Source organism: Artibeus jamaicensis, unplaced genomic scaffold, assembly GCF_021234435.1.
Source record: "Artibeus jamaicensis isolate MK-2021 breed Jamaican fruit bat unplaced genomic scaffold, CSHL_Jam_final contig_482, whole genome shotgun sequence".
In the NCBI taxonomy this organism is placed as follows: domain Eukaryota; kingdom Metazoa; phylum Chordata; class Mammalia; order Chiroptera; family Phyllostomidae; genus Artibeus; species Artibeus jamaicensis.
In genome coordinates, this window is record NW_026521857.1 from 7317883 (window position 1) to 7342361 (window position 24479).

A 24479-nucleotide genomic window follows, 5' to 3' on the forward strand; every position below is an offset into this window, starting at 1 on the left:
GGCGCGGATCCTGCAGTCCTGTGCGCGCGGCGCGCGGCTCTGGAGAGGTGCCCGCGGCCGGGGGCGGCGCGCACGGTCTCTCACGCGCTCGGAGGTGAGGCGCACGCGGCTCCGGGGGCTACTGTAGGGGCTGCGGCGGATTTCGGGTGACAGCTTGGCACAAAGCAGCTTCGCAGGGGTGCAGACCCTCCTTCTTGCCCTGTGCTGTGCCCCTAGCCCCTTTGGGAGGTGAACGAATGCCCTAGGGACTGATACCTCTGTCTCCGATTTGGAAGCGAGCTGCTGGGTGGGATCCCCGTCTAAGGAAGAGAAATTCCCGGGCTGGGGTGTTGCAGCGACGGGGTTCCCCGATTCGTCTTCGTGTTGCGGGTCTCTCCTAACCCCCTACAATATTTCCTTTCTGTACAGTGCTGCCTTCTCCCCGCGACTGCTTACACCTTTTCAGCGCTCAGGTGAGCACCGGAGGCTGTTGCTTCTCTGGCTTCGGAGCAGAGACAGGAAAGCTTTTCGGAAAGCGAGGCGGCTGCAGCTGGCACAGGGAACGTTGGTGCTCCCTTCTGGGGACTGATAGAACCCAGGCACCTGGGGAATGTGTGCTGCGTGGGGGAAAACCCACAGTCCGGAGTAGAAACTCCCTCGCTTGTTCTGCTTAGCAGGGAGTGCGGCGGTGAGGAGCTCGTACAGCCTTGCAGGTGTCGTAGTAATGCTTTGAAGCACGGTAGGCATGGCCAGGTTGCTGGGGTAACTCCTCCGGGACTGGGAACCCGGAGCGGGCGGCCGGGTTACGGTAGCTGTTAGTCAAAAACAGCCTGGCAGCTGGCAGGTGAAAACAGGAAGGAAGAGGAAGGCCCAGCTGTAGAAAGTTGGGGTTCGGTGGTACGGAACCTAGCCAGATCGGGGCCCAGCCTTCTCTTGGGAGAGCGCGCACGACTCCGCAGACCGGTCCTTGTGGGAGAGCCTTCACTTCATATTCACGCACAGCCCCAGGTTTTTGCATTTTGTTTGTTTGTCTGGTTTTAATGTATTTTTGTAGAAGAAAGGCGAGTAGGAGAGAAGGTTTTTTAAGGACATACATGAGAAAATGACCATCAATAATTAATAGTCTTTCTGGTAGGGAAAGTAATCAACAAAGCATTCAGGCAGTTGACCATACAGGGGTCCATATTTTGGAAAATTTAATTAGTGTAGGTGCAGTAAGGTGCTAGTCCTTCCTTATTTTAAGTGGCCCAAAGGGAAATTCCTGTTTCTGTTGTCTGAAGAAATTTCTAGTAGTTTGCCTTATAAATGTTGGTGTCACTATAAATTTTTATTCCAACCTGGAGTCATTGTATCATGTTTCTGAACACTGTGTTTTTAAAAAATCTTATTGAATAAGCCACTTCAGAAATACCATGGGAATTATTAAAATAGAAATCTAGGCACTGATACATCCACTTACGTATTTACCCACCCAAGACCAGCATTTTTCTTTTGTCACATTAAAAGAAAAGAAAAACTATAAATTTAAAATTAGGGAGATATGCTTATAAAACTATATTGAATAAAACAGATTGATTATATTTAAATGAAATGTGCTTATTAATTTGAAGAACCAGGTAGGAAAGCATTTTCAGTATATTTATTGGTTTTAAAGATACTTTTGATCATTATTTCTGAAATTATATTTAAAAGCACAAAATCGATTGTCCTTTAACTTAAAATTTCCCCCCATTTTAAGCCCCAAGAACTCAGCAACAGTGAAAATACAGAAATTAACAGCAAGTCTCAAAAAAGGATGAGGGTACATAACTGTTAATCATATTATTAAAAGTGAAAATGTACTACCCTAAAAATCCTCAATCATATTTTTTCCCTGACAACACAGATTAATAATGGCTTTTATAGCTAATATATTCATTTTCTCTTAACCATTTCTTGATTTACATCATTCTTTATTGCAATTAAACACATATTTTCCAGTATACAGTTAGACACAAATGTTTGATGAAATTTCTGGAAATTATGCTTTTTTTTTTTTATAAAATGCTTGCATTTTTAGGGTGAAATGTTGCATGAACCTAGGCTGATTATATTATGTTCCTAAACCCCACTTTAGACTCAAATATTTTTGCTGCAATATTGATATATACTATACATTTACAGATTTGTATTTATATGTCTTATTTGTGGTTCACTTGTGAATAATGTTGGCTATGTTTTGTATAAAGGGATTTGTTAGATTGGACAGTCTTTCGAAAATATAAATATAATCCAGAAAGCCTTCTTTGTGTTTAACAATTAGTGATAAGCAGTAGTACTTTTAACATTAATAGTGTTTTATCCATCTGTATTTGGAGTGCCATAAAACTAAATGACAAATTATTTAATCCTTAAAGAACTATAATACATTTCAAAACATATAGAGAGTTTATGTGTTCACAACTAACATAATGGTTTTAAGAAATTGAAGAGTGTGCTAAGGGAACATCATCCACAACCTTGGTGTCTAGATTTCTCAAAGTCAGTGTGGCTAAAAACCTGAAAGTTTTCACACATGTTAATCCGTTAAAAGTGCTGTTAGGGGTGTTAATGGAACTCACAGATGGGAAACAATAGGATAACAAACCTCTCAAAGCTTTTCTTCAAGATTAAGATCACATACAGGCATGCCTCACCTTCACAGGTGTTGCAACTTTTTTGCCAATTGAAGTCAAGACCCTCACCAGGAAAAGATTACAACTCACTTCATTGCCATATTCACTCCATTAAGGTGGTCACAGTCACTCCATTACATGGGTTAGGAGATACCTAACCCAGCACATCTCTGAGATATGCCAGTATGTGGAATTTGTGTCTTATGATAACACTTTTTTACTTCAAATTCATTATCTATAGGTATGTCCTGTTTATTTGTGTGCTATTTTATGTGAATGTATGTAGTAAATATAATGGATCAGGGACGGGAGATGTGTGATAATTGTAGAAGCCATATATTATTGAGTACTTTTGCTAAGCATTTTTTATTCCTTATCTAACTAAAATAAAATACTAATTTGATAACTCAATTTTTCATGGTTACTATGTATTTTTTTCATAGACTTTTGGTTCTTAATGTCTTTGTTTAATTATGCTGTTATTAGACTAGTTTGAGAACTTACAAAATTTTTTCAGTAGAAGATATAGTAACTAACCCAGATTCCTAGATTCAGTAGTGACTAGATAGTGTGCCTGAAGTTTGTTTGTTGGGTTTTACTAAGAAAGAGTGAGTTTTCTTTTTAAGGTATGATAAGAGATCAAAATTCAGGAACTGCTAAGAAGACAGTAAGATGGAGAGAAACACAAAAATGGAGTGTTTTTACCCATTGAATTTTACAAATAGTGTGATTTGTTTATTGGTCACTTGTGTGGTATTTTTCTCAATTTCATATTTTTAAATGTACATACTACTAATGGGTAACATTTATTGTGTACTTAAAATATGCCAGGCCTGGTACTTCAAATAGGCTGTTTTACTTAATGCTCACACCGATCCTATGATACAATGGTAAAGTCTTGCCACGCTCTTTTTATACATGAGAAGACTGAGGTCTTAAAGATATTAAGTAACTTGAAGGCAATAGTTTCACACGCTGGCAGTCTAAATGCAGAGAATATATTTTACCTAGTTCTACATGATAACTTTGCTTCAGAATGTTGACAGTATTAGCAAGTGTTAATATTTAATGGTTTGATTATTTATATATTTTTTGCAGGTTATCTGACACAATGGCAACCCCACGGGCAAGAACAAAGAAAAAAGCATCTTTTGATCATTCTCCGGATAGCCTTCCTTTGAGGAGTTCCGGTAGGCAGGTATTACTCTTTTGTTCATTCTGTGCACCTGTTTTGAGCACATAGCATTACTCTGATTGGGACTGAAGAATTAGAAGTTAAAAAAAAGTATCATTCTGGTCCTCAAGGAACTTGTAGTCTAGTAGAGAAAGTAACCTTGGAACAATTACAGTCCAGGGTGATAAAAAGATAGAATGTAGACAAAAGCTTGCTGGCAGAGGGAATTGCCAAGACCTAGGGTGTGAATCAACACGGGGTGTTCAGAGAATTGCAGCTGTGTGGTTGCCTCCAGGATGTGAGCTGGGGCCAGATCATGCTTGGCTTGCTGTCACTCGTAGGAATTTGATGTCAGCTTGTAGCTGGCTGAGTGCTTTTGATGGGTTACTTACTGTCATCTCTTTTGTAGGGTTTTTTTTTCCTCCTAAAGAAACATCTTAAATGATGTAATTCTTTTTCTAGAGTTTTTCTAGGTTTTTAAAAATATGCAATACTGAGAGGATAATGTCTTGATGCATTTTAGTTCTCTTTAAAGTGCTGATATTTGCACAGTACAGTTTCAAAGAAATTGCTGTATTATCAGCCCCTAACCTACTGTCAGGGTGTTGTTGATTTTCACATTTAGAAGTTTTCCCAGCACTGAAGTCATTTTAGTAGTAAACCTCCCATATTACCCTTGGCCATTCTGGTGAAATCTTAACCTCAGCTGGTTCTTCCTCAGGCAAAGAAAAAAGCAACGGAGATGACAGATGAGGATGAAGACGGTGGGTCAGAGAAGAAGTACAGGAAATGCGAAAAGGCAGGCTGTACAGCAACGTGTCCCGTGTGCTTTGCAAGTACTTCTGAAAGGTCTGTTTAGATGACATATCTTGGCCTCCCATTCCTGCCTGTGAGAGTGTTCTTTGTGGGAACATCATCCTCAAAGATAGTTTTACTAAAGATAGCTGTAGATACTGTAAGTCATCTAATAATAGAGACATCGCCTGTACATTCTGTACACACCACACCCTCCTATATGCTGCTCTTGGTGGACATAGTCGTATCAGCTCTGCACAGTGCCCCGTCAGCATCCTCAGATCCCACTTCCCTTGGGTGTTGAGTGTAGGATAGTGTGGGGACACGGCAGAGGGGACCGTGGAGCGCCCTGTGGGCCAGCAGATAGTTACTTTCCTTAGGCTTTTCTCCCTCGTGTAACTTACCTCCTCTTCCAGTAGACAGAAACAGGTCTCACTGAGACTAAGAGGCTAAGTGCACTTCCCATTTCTATGGGGATGACACAAGTGTGACCTTTTACTTCCAGAGAAAAATCTTCAGTGAAGGGTTAAGATTAAGTAAAACCTGGAACAGGGGTCCCATTTTTTTTTTTTAATCATGAAGAATAGTGGTGTTAGTGTTCATCGTGGCATTAGAGTTCATTCTTTTCCTACATTATTGGCTGTTTGACAGCTTATATTTGCCAGATTGCCTGCTAATTGGTCAGATTCCAGCTGGCCAGATTCATTTACTGTTCAGTATTGGGCCAGATGTCGTTAGGAGGACCACACTTCTCTCCTCCACCCACGTGCATCCTCCAGCAAGCACAGTGACACCCCTTATCATGTCGTTAGATACCCTCTCATGGCCCGAGGGAATCTTGATAAAACTCCTACCCTCACACCCTTTGATGTGCAACCAGCTAGGTGAGGTCCCCTGGTCTAAGTCCCTGGGTCCTTACGGCGTGCTGTCACCTGTCATCCATGCCACTTGCCCTGTCTGTTGTTAGCTTCTGGTTGTTAGGATTCTAAGTGGAGAGAATGCAACACGGGCTCACAGGAGGTCTCAACACGTGTTTTTTGTTTTGTTTTTTAATGAAGGGAATAGGGAGGGAAGGGGGGACATTTATCTTTGTGAAACAGAGGGAAGACTTTATTGTTGTTATTTTTGGTAAAATAAAGGAGTCAAACCGAAAAAAAAAGTGAGAAGACATGTTATTCATGACCAAAGCTGCATGTTTTTGCTGTTTTCAGATGCGCCAAGAATGGCTACACCTCCCGTTGGTATCACCTCTCCTGTGGGGAGCATTTCTGTAACGAATGCTTTGACCATTACTACAGAAGGTCTGTTCTCTAACTGCTGGAGGTTTTCCTACTGGAGGGTGCCGGGGTGGGGGCCGTGGACGGGGCCGGATGGCTGAGGCTGAGCCCACAGACTTACTGAACTGTGCCACTGCTGCGGCTGCGCCTGTGTCAGCTACAACTGTGCCAGACCTTCAGGCTGCAGTTCGGGTGTGTGCATGCTTATAAGTGTGCAGTCAAGGTTCAGAAACATCTACTATGAGACAGTTATTCTCTTTAGTTGCAAGCTCTGAAAACTCTAGGAGCTGCTTTACTGTTCTGTGACAGTACACAGGGGGATGAATGCCAAGATTTGGGGGAAGATGCTGACAACTGGAAGGAGCTTGAACTGATAGCAGCTCTCCCTTCCTAACAGTTTTGGATATTAAAACTGATAAAAAGCCCTGGCCAGGTGGCTCCATTGATTGCAGCTACGCCAAAATGATGTGTATTTGATTCCTGGTCAGAACATACACCTAGGTTGCGGGTTTGATCACCAATTGGGGCGCGTACAGGAGGCAACTGATCGATGTTTCTCTCTCCCCTTAATATTTCTCTCTCCCCCAGCCCCCTCCCCCCTACCTATCTAAAATCAATAAAACTCATATCCTCGGGTGAGGATTGAGAAAAGAACTGGTAGGGATGCACCCTTCCTGACAGCCTTGTTTATGGGTATCATGGTAACTTCCTCCTCCTTATGATACGGCTAGTCAAATCCTTTTATATAAAATTTTCTAGCCTGTCACCTTTTTCAAAACCCAATTAACTTATAGCTTGATATATTTTATCTTTTTCAGCCATAAAGATGGATATGACAAATATATTACTTGGAAAAAAATATGGACTAGCAATGGAAAAACTGAACCGAGTCCCAAAGCTTTCATGGCCGACCAGCAGCTCCCCTACTGGGTAAAAAGGATAATGCTTTCTTTTCTGTAAGGCAAGAAGAATGGATGAAAGTACCGATTTGGGGGAAATTTTTCTTTTATTCCATGTATTGTTCTATGTCTCTTAAAGCAAATCACATTTTTTATTTCTGTAGGAAATTCAGACATAGTTAAAGAAGAAACTAAAGACTTATCGCCAGCCAGTGATAACCGTTGCTGAGCTTCCATATCATTCTTCTTTTCTTCTGTTCATTTTTTAAGTGTATCTGTAAACACAATTTTTTGCTTCATATACAAATCCTAATAAGGTTTAGCATTATACTTAGACTGTAATTTTTGTTAAACATTTAGCTTTTTTATTTAACCTTATATTATTTTTTATTTAGCCATTCTTTGAAAATAAATTGTGTTGCAAATATTAGATAAATATCCTTGCATTTAATAGATGATTTGCTAAATTTGAGCTTCTCTTGCATACGTAAAAATTTTTATTGAAGTGAAACTTACCTGATATAAAATTTTCGCTTTAAAATACGCAATTCAGTGGCACTTAGCACATCGACAGTGTTGTGTGACCACCACCTCTATCTAATTCCAGAGCATCGTCATCACACGGAGTGATCCTGTGCCCATTATGCAGTCACCTCTCATTTTTTTCTCCCCCTAGTTCCTGGCAACCATTAATCTGATTTCTGTCTTCATGAATTTATGTATTTCAGATGTTTTATGTAAAAGAATCATGAAGTATGTGACTTCTTTTTTATTGGCCAGTTGTATTTTTTATTTTATTTTTTTAAATATATTTTATTGATTATGCTATTACAGTTGTGCTGTCTCCTCCCCTTTGTCCCCTCCACCCTGTACACCCCCTTCCATCCACATTTCCCCGCCTTTAGTTCATGTTCATGGGTCATACATATAAGTTCTTTGGCTTCTCCATTTCCTATACTACTCTTAACCTCCCCCTATTTTCTACCTACCATTTATTCTACTTATTCTCTGTACGTTTTCCCCCTCTCTCCCCCTCCAACTCCCCTGTTGCTAACCCTCCATGTGATCTCCATTTCTGTGGTTCTGCTCCTGTTCTAGTTGTTTGCTTACTTTGCTTTTGTTTTTGTTTTTGTTTTAAGTGTGGTTGTTAATAACTGTGAGTATGCTGGCATTTTACTGTTCATATTTTTTGTCTTTTTCTTAGATAAATCCTTTTAACATTTCATATAATAAGGGCTTGGTGATGATGAACTCCTTTAACTTGACCTTATCTGAGAAGCACTCCCTCTTCCATTCTAAATGAAAGCTTTGCTAGATAGAACAGTCTTGGATGTAGGTGCTTGTCTTTCATGACTTGGAATAGGTCTTTCCAGCCCCTTCTTGCCTGCAAGGTCTCTCTTGAGAAATCAGCAGACAGTCTTATGGGAACTTTTTTGTAGGTAACTGTCTTCTTTTCTCTTGCTGCTTCTAAGATTCTCTTCTTATTTTTAATCTTGGGTAATGTAATTATGATGTGCCTTGGTGTGTTCCTCCTTGGGTCCAACTTCTTTGGGAATCTCTGAGCTTCCTGTACTTTCTGGAAGTCTGTTTCCTTTGCCCAATTGGGGAAGTTCTCCATTATTTTTTCAAATAAGTTTTCAATTCTTGGTCTTCCTCTTCCCCTTCTGGCACCCCTATAATTCAGATTTCAGTCAGTTCCCCCACTTCCCACAAGCAAAGTGGGACCTTCTGGTGCTGATTCCTGTGTGGGTGGGCTTGTGTACATTCTAGGCTCCTGTAGGTCTCTCCAACAAACTCTCCTGTGAGGCTGGGAGTCTCTCCCTTTGCAGCCTCAACCCCCACAGGTGTTTTTAATCAGTGGTTTGAGGCTTTATTTTCCCCAAGCTGGAGCCCCGGGTTATGTGGTCTATTTCCCTCCCGCAGTGTTCTTCCAGGTTTATCTGCACATGAATGTGGGGCTGCCCGCTCCACAATCCACCACTTCACTGGGTCCTCCAGCCACTGCCTTGCCAGGAGTCCTCTCAGTCCCAGCTGCTGGTCTCAGCCCCTCCTACGGGTCTGGATGGATGTTTCTTTAATTCCTTGGTTGTCGGACTTCCATACAGTTTGATTTTGTGTCAGTTCTGGTTGTTTTTTGTTTTTAAATTTGTTGTTGTTTTCCTTTCTGCTGTGCAGGGAGGCACAGCGTGTCTACCTATGCCTCCATCTTAGCTGGAAATCCCAATTGTGTATGTGAGTTTTCATAACTGTCTTCTTAGCATAAGGTTTCTGAGGTTCATCTGTGGCATAGCATATATTAGTTCTTCATTCCTGTTTATGGGTAAATAATTTTCTAGTATGTGGATTTGCCAAATTTAATGTGTCCAGTCATCATGGACAGTTGGGTTGCTTCCACCTTTTAGTTATTGCAAATAGTGCTTCTGTGAACATTTATGTACAGATATTTATTTGAGCACCTGTTTTCAATTCTTTTCACTATGTATCTAGAAATAAAATTGTTGGGTCACAGTCTATGTTTAACTTTTTGAGGGACTACCAAACTGTTTTCCTTAGCAACAGCTGTGGCATCTTTCATTCCTATCAGCAATGTATAAAGGCTTAAATTTCTCTATGTCCTCACCAATTTATTTTCTCCCTCCCCTTTTTTAAATCTAGCTGTCTTAGTGGGCCTGAAAGGGTATATCATTATGGCTTTGATTTGCATTTCCCTAATGACTGGTGCATCTTGTACCCATTGGCCATTTATGTATCTTCTTTGGAGAAATATCTGTTAGTCTTTCCCTGTTTTTAAGTTGGATTGGTTTTTTGTTTTTGTTTTTGAGTTGTATAGGTACATATATTCTAGGTACTAAACCCTTACAGATAAATATTTTCTTCTATAGGTTGTCTTTTCATTTTATTGATAGTGTCCTTTGATGCACAAAAGTTTTTTATTTTGCAGTTCGATTTATCTATTTTTGTCTTTTGTCACATGTATTTCCGGTGTCATATCTAACACTCCATTGTGAAATATGAGGTCATGAAGATTGACTCCTATTTTTTCTAAAGTGTCTATCATTTTATTTTTTATGATATAGTGTTTGGTCCATTTCGAGTTAATTTTTGGATATATGTGAAAAAAAGGACCAACTTCATTCTTTTGCGTATGGGTATCAAGCATGCTTTCTTAAAAAATAAACTTTTTTGGAATAATTGTAAATTTACAGAAGAGTTGCAAGAATAATACAGAAAGTTCCCACATATCCTTCACCCAGGTTATTCTAATGTTAGCTAAAACACCACGATAATTTGTCAAACTCAGAGATTAACATTAGTACAGTACTAATAACTACAGTACAGACTTTATTTGGATATCATCAGTTTTTTTTAATAGTGTCTTTTTGCTGTTCCAGGATTCTCTCCAGAACCTGCATTACATTTAGTGTGTGTAGTTTATTACTAATTGTAACTAAATTTAACTGACTATTTCTTTAGGTTGGAGCTGGAAAGCCTTTCTAACAACAGTGGTCAGATCTTGTTTGTACTTCCTGGTGCCTGAGCTATTATTAAATCAGAAATTATGCCAACTGGGTCAGAGTGGATTATATGGGTGGTGGTCGTGCAAGGGAGAGAAGAAGTACTTAGAAGCACTAAAAGGATGGTCAAATCGTGTGGCAAAGATTATAAAGTAAGTGGTGGAAGAGAGAAACACAGGCTCAAGAATAGTCAACTGGTTGACCTTGACATGTTACTTTCCATCTAGGTTCAATGTACAAAACCTGAGTGTAGAAAATGGAGGCAACTCACCAAGGAAATCCAGCTTTCTCCACAGATAGCAAAGACCTACCGCTGTGGTATGAAACCAAATATTGCTGCTAAGGTATGATCTCTGTTGGTTCTTTTTTCGAATTAAAAGATAGGTTACTTTAGTTGTCAGTAAATAATAATGGTGTGTATTTCTCATTTATTGAATGGTAGTATTTTTAATAGATGGAAAATTGCATTTTTTTTTTAAATTGAAGTACAATATACGCACAGACGTGAAATGTATTTCATTGAGTTTTGGAAAAAGACTACATTGTGTAACCAATACCCAGTAAAAATACACATTTCTTTTTTCTTAAATAATAATTTATTGATTACGCTATTACAGTTGTCCCAATTTTCCCCCTTAATCCTTTCACCCAGTACCCCCAATCCCTCAGAAAATCCCTATACCATTGTTCATGTCCATGGGTCACGGATATATGTCCTTCGGCTACTCCATTTCCTGTACTATGATTTACATCCCCATGGCGATTCTGTAACTACCTATTTGTACTTTCTAATCCCCTAACTTCTTCACTCATTCCACCACAACCCCCTCCCATCTGGCATCTATCTCTAAATGCTCTCCATATCTGTGATTCTGTCTCTGTTCTTGTTTTCTTAGTTTTTTTTAGATTCAGTTGTTGAAAGATATGTATTGATTGCCATTTTATTGTTAATACTTTTGATTTTTGTCTTAAATAATCCCTTTGACATTTCACATAATAATGATTTGGTGATGATGAGCTCCTTTAGTTTTCTCTTGCCTGGGAAACTTTATCTGCCCTTCGATTTTAAATAATAGCTTTGCTGGGTAGAAAAATCTTGGCTGTAGGTCCCTGCTTTTCATGACTTTGAATATTTCTTACCCATCTCTTCAAGCCTGCAAAGTTTCTTTTGAGAAATCAGCTGACAGTTAGTTATCCCCTGTAGATAACTAACTGCTTTTCTCTTGCTGCTTTTAAGATTCTCTCTTTATCTTTCACCTTTGGCATTTTAATTATGATGTGTCTTGTAGTGGGCCTGTTTGCATCTCATTTGGGATTCTCTGTGCTTCCTGGACTGGCATGTCTGTTTCCTCCACCAAATTACAAATGTTATCTTTCATTATTTTTTCAAGTAGAGTTTCAATTTCTTGCTTTCTCTCCTCCTCCTGGCACTCCTATGATGCAAACATTGGACCACTTGAAGTTGTCCCAAGGCTGCTTACACTGTCCTTTTTTTTTTTTTTTTTTTGCATTTTTTCCCTCCTCTTTGTTCTGATTGGTTGTTTTGTTTCCTTATGTTCCAAATCATTGATTTAATTCCCAGCTTAATCCATTCTGCTGTTGTTTCCTTGTAGATTGTTCTTCATTTTGATTAATATATCCTTCATTTCTGACTGGATCTTTTTTATGCTTTTGAGTTCCTCACTAAGTTCCTTAAGCATCCTTATAACCAGTGTTTTGAACTCTGCATCTGATAGATTGCTATCTCCATTTTATTTAGTTCTTTTCCTTCAGTTTTGATCTGTTCTTTCATTTGGACCATGTTTCTTTGTCTCTTCATTTGGGCAACCTCATTGTGTTTGTTTCTATGTATTAGGTAGAGCTGCTATGACTCCCTGTTTTGGTACCCAAGCTTAATGTAGTAGGTGTCCTGTAGGGTCCAGTGGCACAGCCTCCCCTATCACCCAAGCTGGGTACTCAAGCTGAGCCCTTCATGTGGGCTGAATATACCTTCCTGTTATAGTTGAACCTTCATTGCTGTTAGTCGTTCAGTGGGAGGGATTTAGCCAAGACATTCAGCTCTAAGGACTAGCAGTACCACTGACCACTAACCTCTACCCTCTGTGGAGGATCAGCTCTGTGGAGGTAGGGTGGTGGTGCTCCAACATGGTCTGTCTCTGTACAGTGGGTACACAGGTTGTGGGGTTTCCTAGATGTTTCAAGCCAAGGTCAGCTCCCACCTGTGTTCTACCTGGGGTCACTCTGCCTAAGCTATAAAGCAATCTGAGATGGTTGCTACTTGTACTGAGCTTGGGATTCCCAGGCAAAGCCAAGCTATGAGTCTAAGCTCGCTTCGGCTAGCACCTGGCCTGGGGCCACTGAGCTAGAGGTAGGTGGGATGGGAGTTTACTGAGGCTTGCTATTGCTCATTTGATAGGATTTAGGATGTTGTGAAGCATGAGCCGAGACCAGCCATTCATATGGAAAAATCTCTTTTAACAGCCGAGTGAGCCAGTGAGTTGGGTCATGAGTTGAGATAGAGTCTCAGGGAAACTTCAGCCTGCGGTAAACAGTGTTAGCAAGGATGATGGAGTCTCAGATATGATACCCATCTGCCAGCTCTGTGGCTGTGGGTTCAGAAAAGGGACAATGGCCTCTGCCTGCCTTTCTGTCTTGCAGAAAGTTGTCTCCCAGTTCCCACCTTGATGTCAGACACTTCATTTCCTCCCTGTATGCCACTGGTGCCTTTCAAGCTGCTACCCTGGTGTTGGAGCTCAGACTGAGTGAGTCTGATTAAGTCCACATGTGGGTTCTTTAAGGGAACTTCTTGGGACTCTAAAAGTTTCTTCTGATGACTCAATCCCCGCTGGTTTTTGCTGCTGGAAGTTATGGGGACTTACCTTCCTGGCACTGGAACCCTGGGCTGAAGGGCCTGGTGTGGGGCTGGGACTCCTTACTACTAAGATATCCCTCCCGAATTTTTATCCACCACACATGGTTGTGGGACCATACTGTTGAGCATCTCCACCCCTCCTACCAGTCTGGATGGATGTTGTTTCTTTAATTCCATAGTTGTCAGAGTTGCATTCAGCTCGATTTCTGATGGTTCTGAGTAATGGTTGTTCTGTATTTTAGTTGTAACTTTGATCTGGCTGTACAAGGAGGTGATCTGTATTCACCTATGCTACCATCTTGACCCAAAGTCTCGATACACATTTCTACCACCCTAAAAATTCTAGTTATTTCCTTCCCTACTCCTTTCTGATTTCTGTGCCCTAAACAGAGGTTTGATTGTTCTTGAACTTCATAAAAATGGAATCAGCCAACATATACTCTTTTGTGTTTATTTTCTTTCACTGAGTATAATTGTTTTTGAGATTCGTCCATGTTATTGCATGGATCAGTAGTGTTTGCTTTTTATTGCTGAGTAGTATTCCATTGTATGGATATACCATGATTTGTTTAACCATTTTCCTTTTAAAGGGCTTTTGTGATGTTTTAAATTTTTTACTATCATGAATAAAACTGTAGTGAATATTCTGTGAAAGTTTTTTTTTGTGGATCTGCGGTTTCATTTCTTAAGGGTATATACATAGAATTGCTAAGTCATGTGGTAAATTTACATTTCATAAACTGCTAAATGGTTTTACAAAGTTGTAACACATTGCAACATTTGGTCATGGTACTCTTTTTATTTTTTTTTTATTTTAGCTATTCTAGTGGGCATGTACTGGTATGTCATTGTGGTTTTAATTTTCATTTCCCTGAAGACTAGTGATGTTGAATGTCATTTCATATGCTCATTGGCCATTCCTACCTCGTCTTTGGAATAGTAGCTGTACAAATCTTTTCTTAAAATTGAGTTTGTATTGTAGGCGTTGCTATGTAATGTGGATATGAGATATGATCTTGAAATTTTTCCCCAGTTTTTGTCTTACCTTTTCATTTTCCTGATATCTTTTGATGAGAAGTATTTTAATTTGAGGCCTAGTTTATTAATTTTCTTATGCTTAGAACTTTTTGTGCCTTTTCTGAGAAATATTTGACTGCTCAGTTTATACAGAGAGTCTCAGATGTTTTCTTTGAGGGGCTTTATAATTTTAGCTTTTACATTGAGGTCACTAATCTATCTTGTGTTAATTTTTGGTTTGGATGTGAGATGTGGGCCAAGATTCCATTTTTTAAATATAAATATTTAGTTGTCCAGTACTATTTGTTGACAAAACTTCTTTCCCCTTTATATTATCTTGTCTCCATTATCAAAAATCAGTTGGCCATCTATGTTGGTCTACTTCTGGACTCTGTTTCACTGAGCTCTTTATTTATTCTTACCCTGGTTCTCTGCTGGCCTGATTATTGTATCATAATAAGTCTTAAAATCATGTGGTGCAAATGCCTCTGTGTTTTTGTTTTTCAAGATTGTCTTGGCTATTCTAGGTCTTGGCTATTCTAGGCTATTCTATTTTACACTATTATATAAAATAACAGCCTGTCAAAATCTACAAAAAAGCCACTGGAATTTTTTTTGTAATGCATTGAATCTATAGATAATTTTAAGAAGAATCGATATCCTTATAGTTTTGTCTTTTAATCCATGGGTCAGAAAACTGTGGGTCAAATCTGGCCCCCAACCTGTTTTTGAAAATAGTGGTTTGTTGGTACACAGCCATGCTCATTTATTATGTATTACCTCTGGCTACTTTCATGTTACAGTGGAGGAGTGGTTTCGACAGAGACCATGCTGATCACGGAACTTAATACTTATTCTCTGGCTCCTTATAGAAAATGTGTCCCAGCGCCTGTTCTGACCCATGAGCATGGTGTCTCTCTCCATCTTTTCAGGGTCTTTCATTTCTTTCAACAGTGTTTTCTAATTTTCACTGAGGATGTGTTTTGTTAAATATATTTTTAGGTATTTGGGTTTTTTTCTGTGATTGTAAATAGAATTTATTTTTAACCTCATTTTTGGGTTGTTTGTTGCAATGATACAGAAATCCATTTTTTTGTATATGTTGATTTTATACCCAGAGGCTTTGTTGAATTATTAAACTTACTAAATTTCATAGATTTTTTTGTAGATTTCTTTGTGTTTTCTATAGTTGTATTAGCTGTGAATAAAGACTTTTTCTTTAAAAAACAAACAAACTTCAGTCTTTTTGCTCTTTCTTTCTTGTGCCTGATTACGTTGGTCAGGACCACCAGCACCATGTTGAGTAGAAAGAAGCGGGAGAGCAGACATCTTGCCTTGCTCCTGATATAGGTGGAATGTGTCCAGTGTCTTTATCATCATGTATAATGCTGGCTGTAGTTTTTCACAGATGCCTTTTACCAGATGGGAGAAGTTCCTTTCAATTGCTAGCCTGTGGGGAACTTTTTAGTATGAATGGATGTTGGATTTTGTCACATACTTTCCTGGCATCTTTTTCGATGGTCACGTGGTTTTATTTCTTCTTTCATCTGTGAATGTGGCAATTCTAGAATGTTGAAATAACGTTGCATTCCTGGAAAAAAGATATAATTTGTCTTTAATGTATCATCCTTTTAATGAATTGTTGAGTTCGGTTTGCTAATACTTTGTTAAGGATTTTTGCATCTGTGTTTATGATGGATACTATCTGTCATTTTCTGTTCTTGTAATGTTCTTAATCGGTTCTGCTGTCTGAGTTATGCTGGCTCCATAAAACAAATTTAGAAGCATATCCTTCTCTATTTTGTTAGTGTGAGTAATGTTGATATTATTTCTTCTTCATTTTGGTATAATTCACTGGTGAAGTCATCTGGGCGTTTTCTTTGTAGAAAGTTTTAAAATTACAAATTCAATTTCTTTAACAGATACATGGCAATTTAGTTGGTTTAGTCTACCAGTTTTAGAGAGTTCTTTTTTTTTTCTAAGAAATTTGCTTGTTTCATCTACATTGTCAAATTTTTTAACTTAAAGTTGTTTACATAGTTCCCTTATTCTCCTTTTAATGTCAGCTCAGTGGTGATATCTTTGTTTTCATTTCCGATGTTGATAATTTGGGAGTGTGGGATGGAAAGCACGGATCCAGGCCTGGGCCCCTGGAATTAACGTGTTGTTCTGAAACCTCTCAATTTGAAGATTGAGCTCAATCTTGGGAGTAGAAAACCTCCCCGGGGGAGAGAAGAGAAAACAATAGGAAGGGCTGACGCTGAGGGGGTGGGTAATTCATTTTCCAGGTCGAATGCACTGATGTGCATTGGGGTTTGTGTAATGAAGGTGCACGAGCTTGTGTGGCAGAGGGGAAGCCAGTGGAAACAATGTCACGGCTGCACCGAACTTATCTAGCACCTGTGCCCCAGATTACTTTTCAAGTCAAAACTAGACTCAGTGGCATTTCATTACAATATTTAAAAGGAGAGTTCAGCCAAGAGCAGCCAGAAATAGCAGACTATTTTAATAGATACTAGCCTTTGGGCCATTTTCATTCAACCTATTTCAGTGAAATTTCTTTTTGTTGTTATTACTTTGTTTTTTTTTTAATTATATTGTACATGCTGTTACCGTTGTCCTGTTTTTTCTGCCCTTTGCCCCCTGGTACCCAGCGCCCTCCCCCTCCCTCAGGCAGTCCCCACACCGTTGTCCATGTTCATGGGTTGCGCGCACATGTTCTTTGGCTACCGTATTCACTGTGCTGCACTTTGCATCCCCGTGGCTCTTCTGTTACAACCGACTTGTACTTCCTACTCCCTTCAGCCGTTTCGCCCATTCCCCCACCCCTCTCCCATCTGGCAAGCTTCAAAGCATTCTCTGTATCTGTGAGTCTGTTTGTTTTTCTGTTGTGCTCTGTTCATTTACTTTGTTTTTTTAGATTCAATTGTTGGTAGATATGCATTTATTGCCATTTTATTGTTCATATTTTTGATCTTCTTAAAGAAGACCCTAACATGTCATATAATGACATGTTGGTGGTATGAACTCCTTTAGCATTTTGTCTGGGAAGCTCTTTATCTTCCCTTCAATTCTAAATGATAACTTTGCTGGGTAGAGTAATCTTAGTTGTAGGTCCTTTGTTTTCATGATTTTGACTATTTCTTGACAATCCCTTCTAGTCTGCCAAGTTTCTTCTGAGAAATCAGCTGGCAGTCTTAGGGGAGCTCCCTTGTAGGTAGGTAGCTGCTTTTCTCTAGCTGCTTTTAAGATACTCCTTGTCCTTGACCTTTGGCCTTTTAATTATGATATGCCTTGGTGTGGGCTCTTTGGGTTCATCTTGTTTGGGATTCTCTGTGCTTCTAGACTTGCATGTTTATTTCTTTCACCAAGTTAGGGAAGTTTTCCATCGTCATTTTTTTCTAACAGGTTTCCAGTTTCCGGCTCTCTCTCTCCTTCCAGGGCCCCTGTGATGTGAATGTCGGCGCGCTTGAAGTTGTCCCAGAGGCTCCTTACACTATTCTCACATTTTTGGATTCTTTTTACTTCTTACTGCTCTGATTGTTTTTTCCTTCTTTATAATGGAAATTGCTGATTTGAGTCTTGGCTTCATCCCCTCTACTGTTGATTCCCTATAAATTGTTCTTTATATCAATTAGTGTATCCTTCATCTCTGACTGGATCATTTTTATGGTAAGTTCTTGAGCATCCTTATGACCAGTGTTTTGAACTCAGCATCTAGTAGATCACTTGTCTCCACTTTGTTAAGCTCTTTTTCTGGAGCTTTGTTCTGTTCTTTCACTTGGACATGTTTCTTTGTCTCCTCATTTTGGCTGCCTACTTGTGCTTATTTTTCTGCATTAGGTAGAGCTGCTATATCTTCCATGCTTGGTAGAGTGGCCTAATGTAGTAGGCGTTGTAGGCTCCAGTGGTTACAGCCTATCTTAACATCTAAGCGGGGTATTCAAAGTGCACATACCATGTGGCTTGTGTAAATTTTTTCTGTAGTTGAACCTTGATTGCTATTGGCATGTCAAGGGAGGGCATTTACTCAGGTAGATTAGCTGCAAGGACTGATTGTGACCATTGACCACCAACCTACAACCACGGTGGAATATCAGCTGTGCAAGGAGCCCACTCCATAGAGTAGGACTTACTTTAGCAGGGCTCTGGTGTCTGCTGAGTCCACCCTTTGAGTGTATTGCTTGTGGAGGTGTTAGGTGGTGGTACTCCAATATATTCTGAAACTGTGCACTGGTGTGCTGGCTATGAAGCCTCTCAGGAGGTACAGGCCAAGGTCAGCCATTGCCTGTGTTATGTCCAGTGCCACCCGGCATAAGCTACAAAGTAATTTGCAGATGGCTGCTACTTGTGCTGGGCTTGGAGACATCCAGGCCAGGCCAACCTGTGAACCAAGGTCAGCTGCTGCTAGTGCCAGTCCTCGGTATACTTAGCAAGGGATATTGGGCTCACTGAGGCCAGATGCTGCTTGTTTGAGAGAACTTAGGAAAATTTGAAGCATGAGCCAAGACAAGCCAGTTGAAATTGAAAAGCCCCTGGAAACAGCTTTGGTGGGCCCAAAAGATGAGTGGGTTGGGGCCTCAGGGAATCACCGGTGTGGGGCAAACAGTGGGAGCCAGGTTGATGGAGTCTCAGTTTTGGCACCTGCCAGCAGCTCTGTAGGGGGATGGCTCAGAAATGGAACATTGACCTCTACCAGCACTTCTGTCTGGGAGAAAGCTGCTCCCCAGCTCTTACCCTGATGCCAGACACCTCAGTTCCTCTCTATATGTCTCTGATGCCTGTCAAGCTGCCATCCTTGCTTTGGAGCTCAGAAGGAGTGAGTCTGAGTAAGTCTGCGTGTAGACCCTTTCAGAGGAACTGCATGGAACTCCAGAAGTTAATGTCTTCCACAGCCTCAATCCCCCCCGTTTTTTATAGCACTGGAACCCTGGGCTAGGGAGTCATATGTGAAGCTGAGACCGCTCCGTTCCCGAGATATCCCTCCCAGTTTTTATCTGCCACACGCTGGTGTGTGGCCTGCCCATTTTGTGTCTCCATCCCTCCTACCAGTCTCGATGTGACTTCTTCTTTAATTTCAGAATTGTGGGACTTCCATTCAGCTCGATGTCCTGAATGATGGTTTTTCTGTAGTTTAATTGTAATTTTGATGTGGTGTGCAGGGAGGCGAGTACCGTGTTTCCCTCACTGCCATCTTGACCAGAAGCCTGTGTGAAGTTTCTAAACAGTTGCTCTAAATAAATAAAAAATATTTGGGGTGATTTTCTTATTGACGTATATTACTAAATACTAGGTATGATTTTACATGGAAAAGTTTATATTAAAATCATTTGATACTGTGCTTTGATTAGCTTTAGTTTAACTATCATTTGGAATTATACACAACCCTTCCTTTTTTTTACCTGCTAACAATGGAATGTGTAGCTTTGACTTCATCTCTGCTAAGTATTCAGATTATCCATGTCCCTTTTTTTGTTTTGTTATTTGATTTTTTTTCTGGTAGTAATTGTCCACTGAAGAAAATTTCAATTTCAATTTTTTAAGTGTAAGTAGTTTTTGAAATGTCTAAGGTTTTCTTTAGAATGAGTTTAGTTTTAGACAAATGACATATATTCATAACCAAAAAGTTCAACCAATATAGAAAAGAACAAAGTTGTTAACAAAAAAATATTCATGCGGTCATCAGCATGAAATAACCATCATTAAATGAGATTTATTCAAGAATATTTCTGCATGTATTTCAAGGAGAAGACCTGACTGATAACTTCCTATTAAGAATTAGTTTTGTACAGGCTGGTTTTCTATAAAATGATTGAGTTAAAAACAACAAAATTTAAAACCAGAAAAAGAAGCCAGAGTGAAATAAGAAATTGTTGATCATTGGATAATTATTTCTTCATCTTCAGTAATAGTAGTTTTTAAAATCTCCATAAAAGGATATGAAGATAGGAGATGAGAATAGCGTGAGGTTGGAATCCCTTTTTTTAGTTGCATATTTTAATTTTAGATATTAATTGACACCCTGCTATGAAAGTGGAAAAAGTAAACTATATCACACTTTATCCCACGTCCCCTTTTTCTCTCTCCCAATTTTTGTTAGTGTTTTGTTGTTTTATTTTTTAGCTTAGCGTATTTGACAGAGTAAATGTCTCATTTATTTTCTATAACCACAGTCCCTCCCTTGCTTATTCTTGCTTCTGTATTTACGTGGGTTTATTGCTCCCCACAGTTTCTCTTACCACAGTTTCTTCTATCCCAAGTTCTTTCATATTTTGATTCACCATGTGGTTGAATGTATTTTACCATCAAGAACATTTTTCCAGGTGGACTGAGAAGTATCAGATTCCTTAAGCTTTTGAAAACTTAATTGCCTTTCCTTCCAGCCATGTTAAAGTTGACGTCTTCACGGTCGTCTTAAGTTCCAGCTTCTAAGTAGCGTGTCACATGTTTTATACCTCTGCCCCCAGCCCCCAGAACCCTTCTTTGATTCACCACTGGTCCCGTCTGTTACTGTCAACAATCTGAGGTTTTGAAATATTTATTTAAGTGGTTTTATTGATTCAGAGTCCCTTTGGTTTCCAGCTTGGTATTCTGTTAAGGACAAAGTCTGGAAGGGTTTATTTGTGTAACAACATTAAAAAGAATGGTGGTGTAGTGGCACACTGTTTTGGAGCTTACTTTTGTCATTTAATCTATCTTAAAGGACCTTCCTTCTATCTTAAAGGTCCTTTAAAGATCTCTCTCTTTCCAGATTGTATAATAAACAGTGTACTACTGAATGGATGTGTAAGGACGAATTTAGTGGGATTGAGAGCATTTAGGTGACTTTTGAATGTTTGCCATTAGGGACAGTGCTGCAATTAATAGCTTTATATTTTTGCCATTTTTCAGTATATTTGTGGGATCGGTTTCTAGAAATAAAATTTTTGTGTCAGAGACAACATACCATTGCTTTAATATAAAATAAATCTTAGACACAATAGAGGATTTATAATTGGTGTGTAAGGAGTAAAGAGTTAAAGCCAACATTCGTGTGTCCAGCACTCAGTTTTAAAAACAAAGCATTACTGATGCCTCTGTCATTCCCGGTGCTTCCCTGTACTTACCTTCCTCCCCCACCGCTGCAAGGACAAACAGGATTCCAAATTTTGTATTTATTATTCCTCTACTTTTTGTTACAGAGTTAATACATACTTACAATACCCTAAACAGCATATAAACTTTTGTGTATTTTTACACTGGTTATAAATTATATTGCTTGTATTCTTCTGCAACTTGCTCTTCTCACTCAGTGTTTTCACATGTATCCGGGTTGATGCCTGGAGCTCTGAGCCATTAAGGTCCCCTGCTGTATAGTGTTACATTGTGTGAATGTACCACTCTGTATCTCTTTTCCTGTTCATGCTCATGACAGTTGTTTTGGATTCTGGGCTGTTGCACCCAGTGCTTCTGTGAGCACTCATGCATGCCTCTTCTAGTGCACATGTGCAGGAGTTTCTCCGGAGTATGTTCCAAGGGCCAGATTTGCCAGGCTGTATGGTATTCCAATCTTCAATTTATTTAGATAAGTTTTTTATTGAAATATATAAACAGAAGATGCACAAATCAAAATGCATAGCCCAGTGGATTTGCACCAAGTCCCCATTTAGCTAGCTTCCAGTAAAGCAATGCAACACTTACCAGCCCCTCAGAATCCCCCAGCAACCCCTTTCACTGGTAGCCTCCATCCCTCGCTCCCTCACTTACTATTCTGACGTACAACACTAAAGATGTTTTCCTTGTTTTTGAATTTTATGTGACCGGAATCATACAGCATGTTTTCTTTTGGGTCTGACTGCTCTCCGGCATCATTATGCCTGTGAGGTGCATGTGTGTTGTGGTGTAGGGTTGTAGTTTGTTCTCACTGCCGTACAGTGGCCGCTGTTTGACTGTGATGCAGTTCATTTATCCATATGACTCTTGATTTACTTCTGGGTTGTATTTAGCTTTTTCCTATTGCAAAGAATCCTCCTTTGAATGTTTTCTACTTCTGTTGATGGACGTGTACAAAGGCCTTTCTCAAAAATATAGCAAAGGTTAGAATTTGCTGGGCATACAGTGTATACATCTTCAATTAAACAAGATAATGCCAAATTTTCGATCATCAAAAAGTTTCATATTTTGTCCATTCGTTCTCCAGAATTGTCTCCCCTTTACATTCCTACCCAGGACGTCCTTGTGAGAGTACCTGCCCTCCCAACACCTTCACTCATGCTGTGTCTTATCCCATTTTTTTCTCTCTGCCAGCCTAATAGGTGAAAAGAGGTATCTTCTTGAAGGTAGATTGGTATTGAAGGTCATATTTTATAAGTAAAGCTAATTAATGCTTGGTTTTCCTTTGCAGCCTGAGACCCCAGATCAGTGTTCCCTCCCAGAAGATCTAGTGAGTATTTCTGCGTGCTCTCGATCGGAGTTCAGTGCACCTGCAGTGTTCAGTGTTACCCATAAATGACATTAACAGTTTTGTGAGTTCCTCTCTCTCTGCTTGCTGGTCAGCGGCTCTTCACTCTAACATGATAATGGAAGGCTGAAAGGGCTAGCAAGGGCGGTATTATAGGTGATCCTCCCCAACTTTAAAAGAGAAAGTAAAGTTATATTGCTTTACATTAAAAGGAAATAAAAAGGAAGAAACTGCTACTTTGCTTTACTATAGGGATCAGGCTTGTTAAATGTTTTTCACGGGTGACTTTATGGCCGTGTCTCTGCTTTGAATCCTTCCAAGAAAAAAGAGCCAGAGGCGCATAATTTGATGGCCTTGGCCCAGATTCGGCTCTGAGAGTGTTCTCATGTGTTCCGACCTCAGTGTCACTGCTTTGTCCTGTCCCCGCCGTGGAAGGAAAAGCAGTGTCTTCAGCTGGCAAATCCTCGGTGCATTTCATTATCTTACAAAGCTTTGCTGCCGGAGTCGGCAAAGTCCGGGCGTCGTAGAACTGGATCCAGTGGCTGTTTCAGAAAATGAGTTTTTAATGCTCTCGAGTTTCTAAAATTCTGAGATTCAAAGTTATTTTGCATTTCAGTAATTCAAGATTGTTAACCTGCAGTTTTTCTAATTGTTTGAAAGTCAGGGACTGGGATTGACTTTTAGGCAAAGGGAGAATTGGCATTTGGCAAATCTATGTTAAAACCACTCTGTTATATAAAAGGAGTGTGAGAGACACACAGGTACACTTTTTTAATAATTAGTTGTACCCTAAAACATTTCCATGGTAAACTAGTAGCCCAGATAATGTCTGGATTAGGGTACACAGGATGAGATTATAGGAATTAAGGGAAAAATAACTTGAATACAATCACAGTACCTTATGGATATGTCCACTAACATTTAGACCATTTTGCAGGCAGAAGAATTTGAACTTAGGACAGAGGCCATGTTCTTGGGATGTGTGACGTTTTAAACGTTTGGAGGAGTCCCTGAATATTCGTTTGGCAGTTGTTTATTTTTGCATGTTGTTAAGGAAGGAGCAGGAGCAGGTTTATAGCCGTACCACACGCCCACCCTTTTTCTGTTCCTATGGATTCTAGGGTCACTTTTAAAGCAATTTCTAAATTTTGAGTGATTGTTAGTTTCCTAGGGCTTCCGTAACAAATCACCGGGTGGCTCAAAGCAACAGAAGTTTATTGTCTCATCATTCCAAGGCTCTGTGTTCGAAATCAAGGGGTTGGTTGGCAGGGCCATCCTCCCACTGAAGGCTCTAGGGGAGGGTCCTTCCTTTTTCTTCCAGCTTCTGGTATTACCAGCAATTCTCCCCCCCCCCCCCAAGTAATTTTTTAAATATTTTATTTACTTTTAGAGAGAGGGGAAAAAAGGGAGAGAGGGGGAGAAACATTGATGTGCAAGAGAAACACGAGTTGGTTGCCTCTCGCCCACCTCCAACCAGGAACCTGGCTCACCACCTGGACATGTGCTCTGATCAGGAATCAAACCAGCAAACTTCCGGTTTGCAGGACAACACCCAACCCACTGAGCCACAAGAGTCAGGGCTGTTGCAACTCTTGGCATTCCTTGGCTTCTAGATGCATCACTCCAGTCTCTGCCTCTGTCATCACATGGCCCTCTCCCTGTGTGTCACCCCTGTCTCTCTGTCTTTCCTCCTCTTACAGGGATAATAGTCTGTTGAATTTAGAGCTCACTCTACTCCAGTATGACGAGAATTCCAGGAAAGGTCACATTCTGAGGTTCTGGGGGAATACTATTTAAACCAAGTATAGTGGGTATTTGTTAAATTGATAAGCTGACATCAAGTACAATTTTGTTTTT

The 24479-nt window shown here is 39.8% G+C and overlaps 1 protein-coding gene across 5 annotated transcripts in view; it reads left to right on the forward strand.

Moving 5' to 3' along the window:
• The first annotated feature begins 12 nt into the window (after window positions 1-12).
• The window catches only part of KDM1B (lysine demethylase 1B), a 53541-nt gene continuing 29074 nt past the window's right edge, over window positions 13-24479 (forward strand). The window contains exons 1-8 of one of the 5 annotated variants that reach the window (XM_037158088.2): window positions 13-94; window positions 409-452; window positions 3732-3831; window positions 4529-4656; window positions 5814-5903; window positions 6698-6809; window positions 10521-10637; window positions 22566-22604. In XM_037158088.2, coding sequence (XP_037013983.2) covers window positions 3745-3831; window positions 4529-4656; window positions 5814-5903; window positions 6698-6809; window positions 10521-10637; window positions 22566-22604 — 573 coding nt within the window. In that variant the 5' untranslated portion in view covers window positions 13-94; window positions 409-452; window positions 3732-3744. Of the gene's footprint in view, window positions 95-143; window positions 229-408; window positions 453-484; window positions 719-739; window positions 988-3731; window positions 3832-4528; window positions 4657-5813; window positions 5904-6697; window positions 6810-10520; window positions 10638-22565; window positions 22605-24479 lie in introns of those variants that run through there. The other 4 variants (XM_037158089.2, XM_037158092.2, XM_037158090.2 and 1 more) reach the window with 4 other exon arrangements.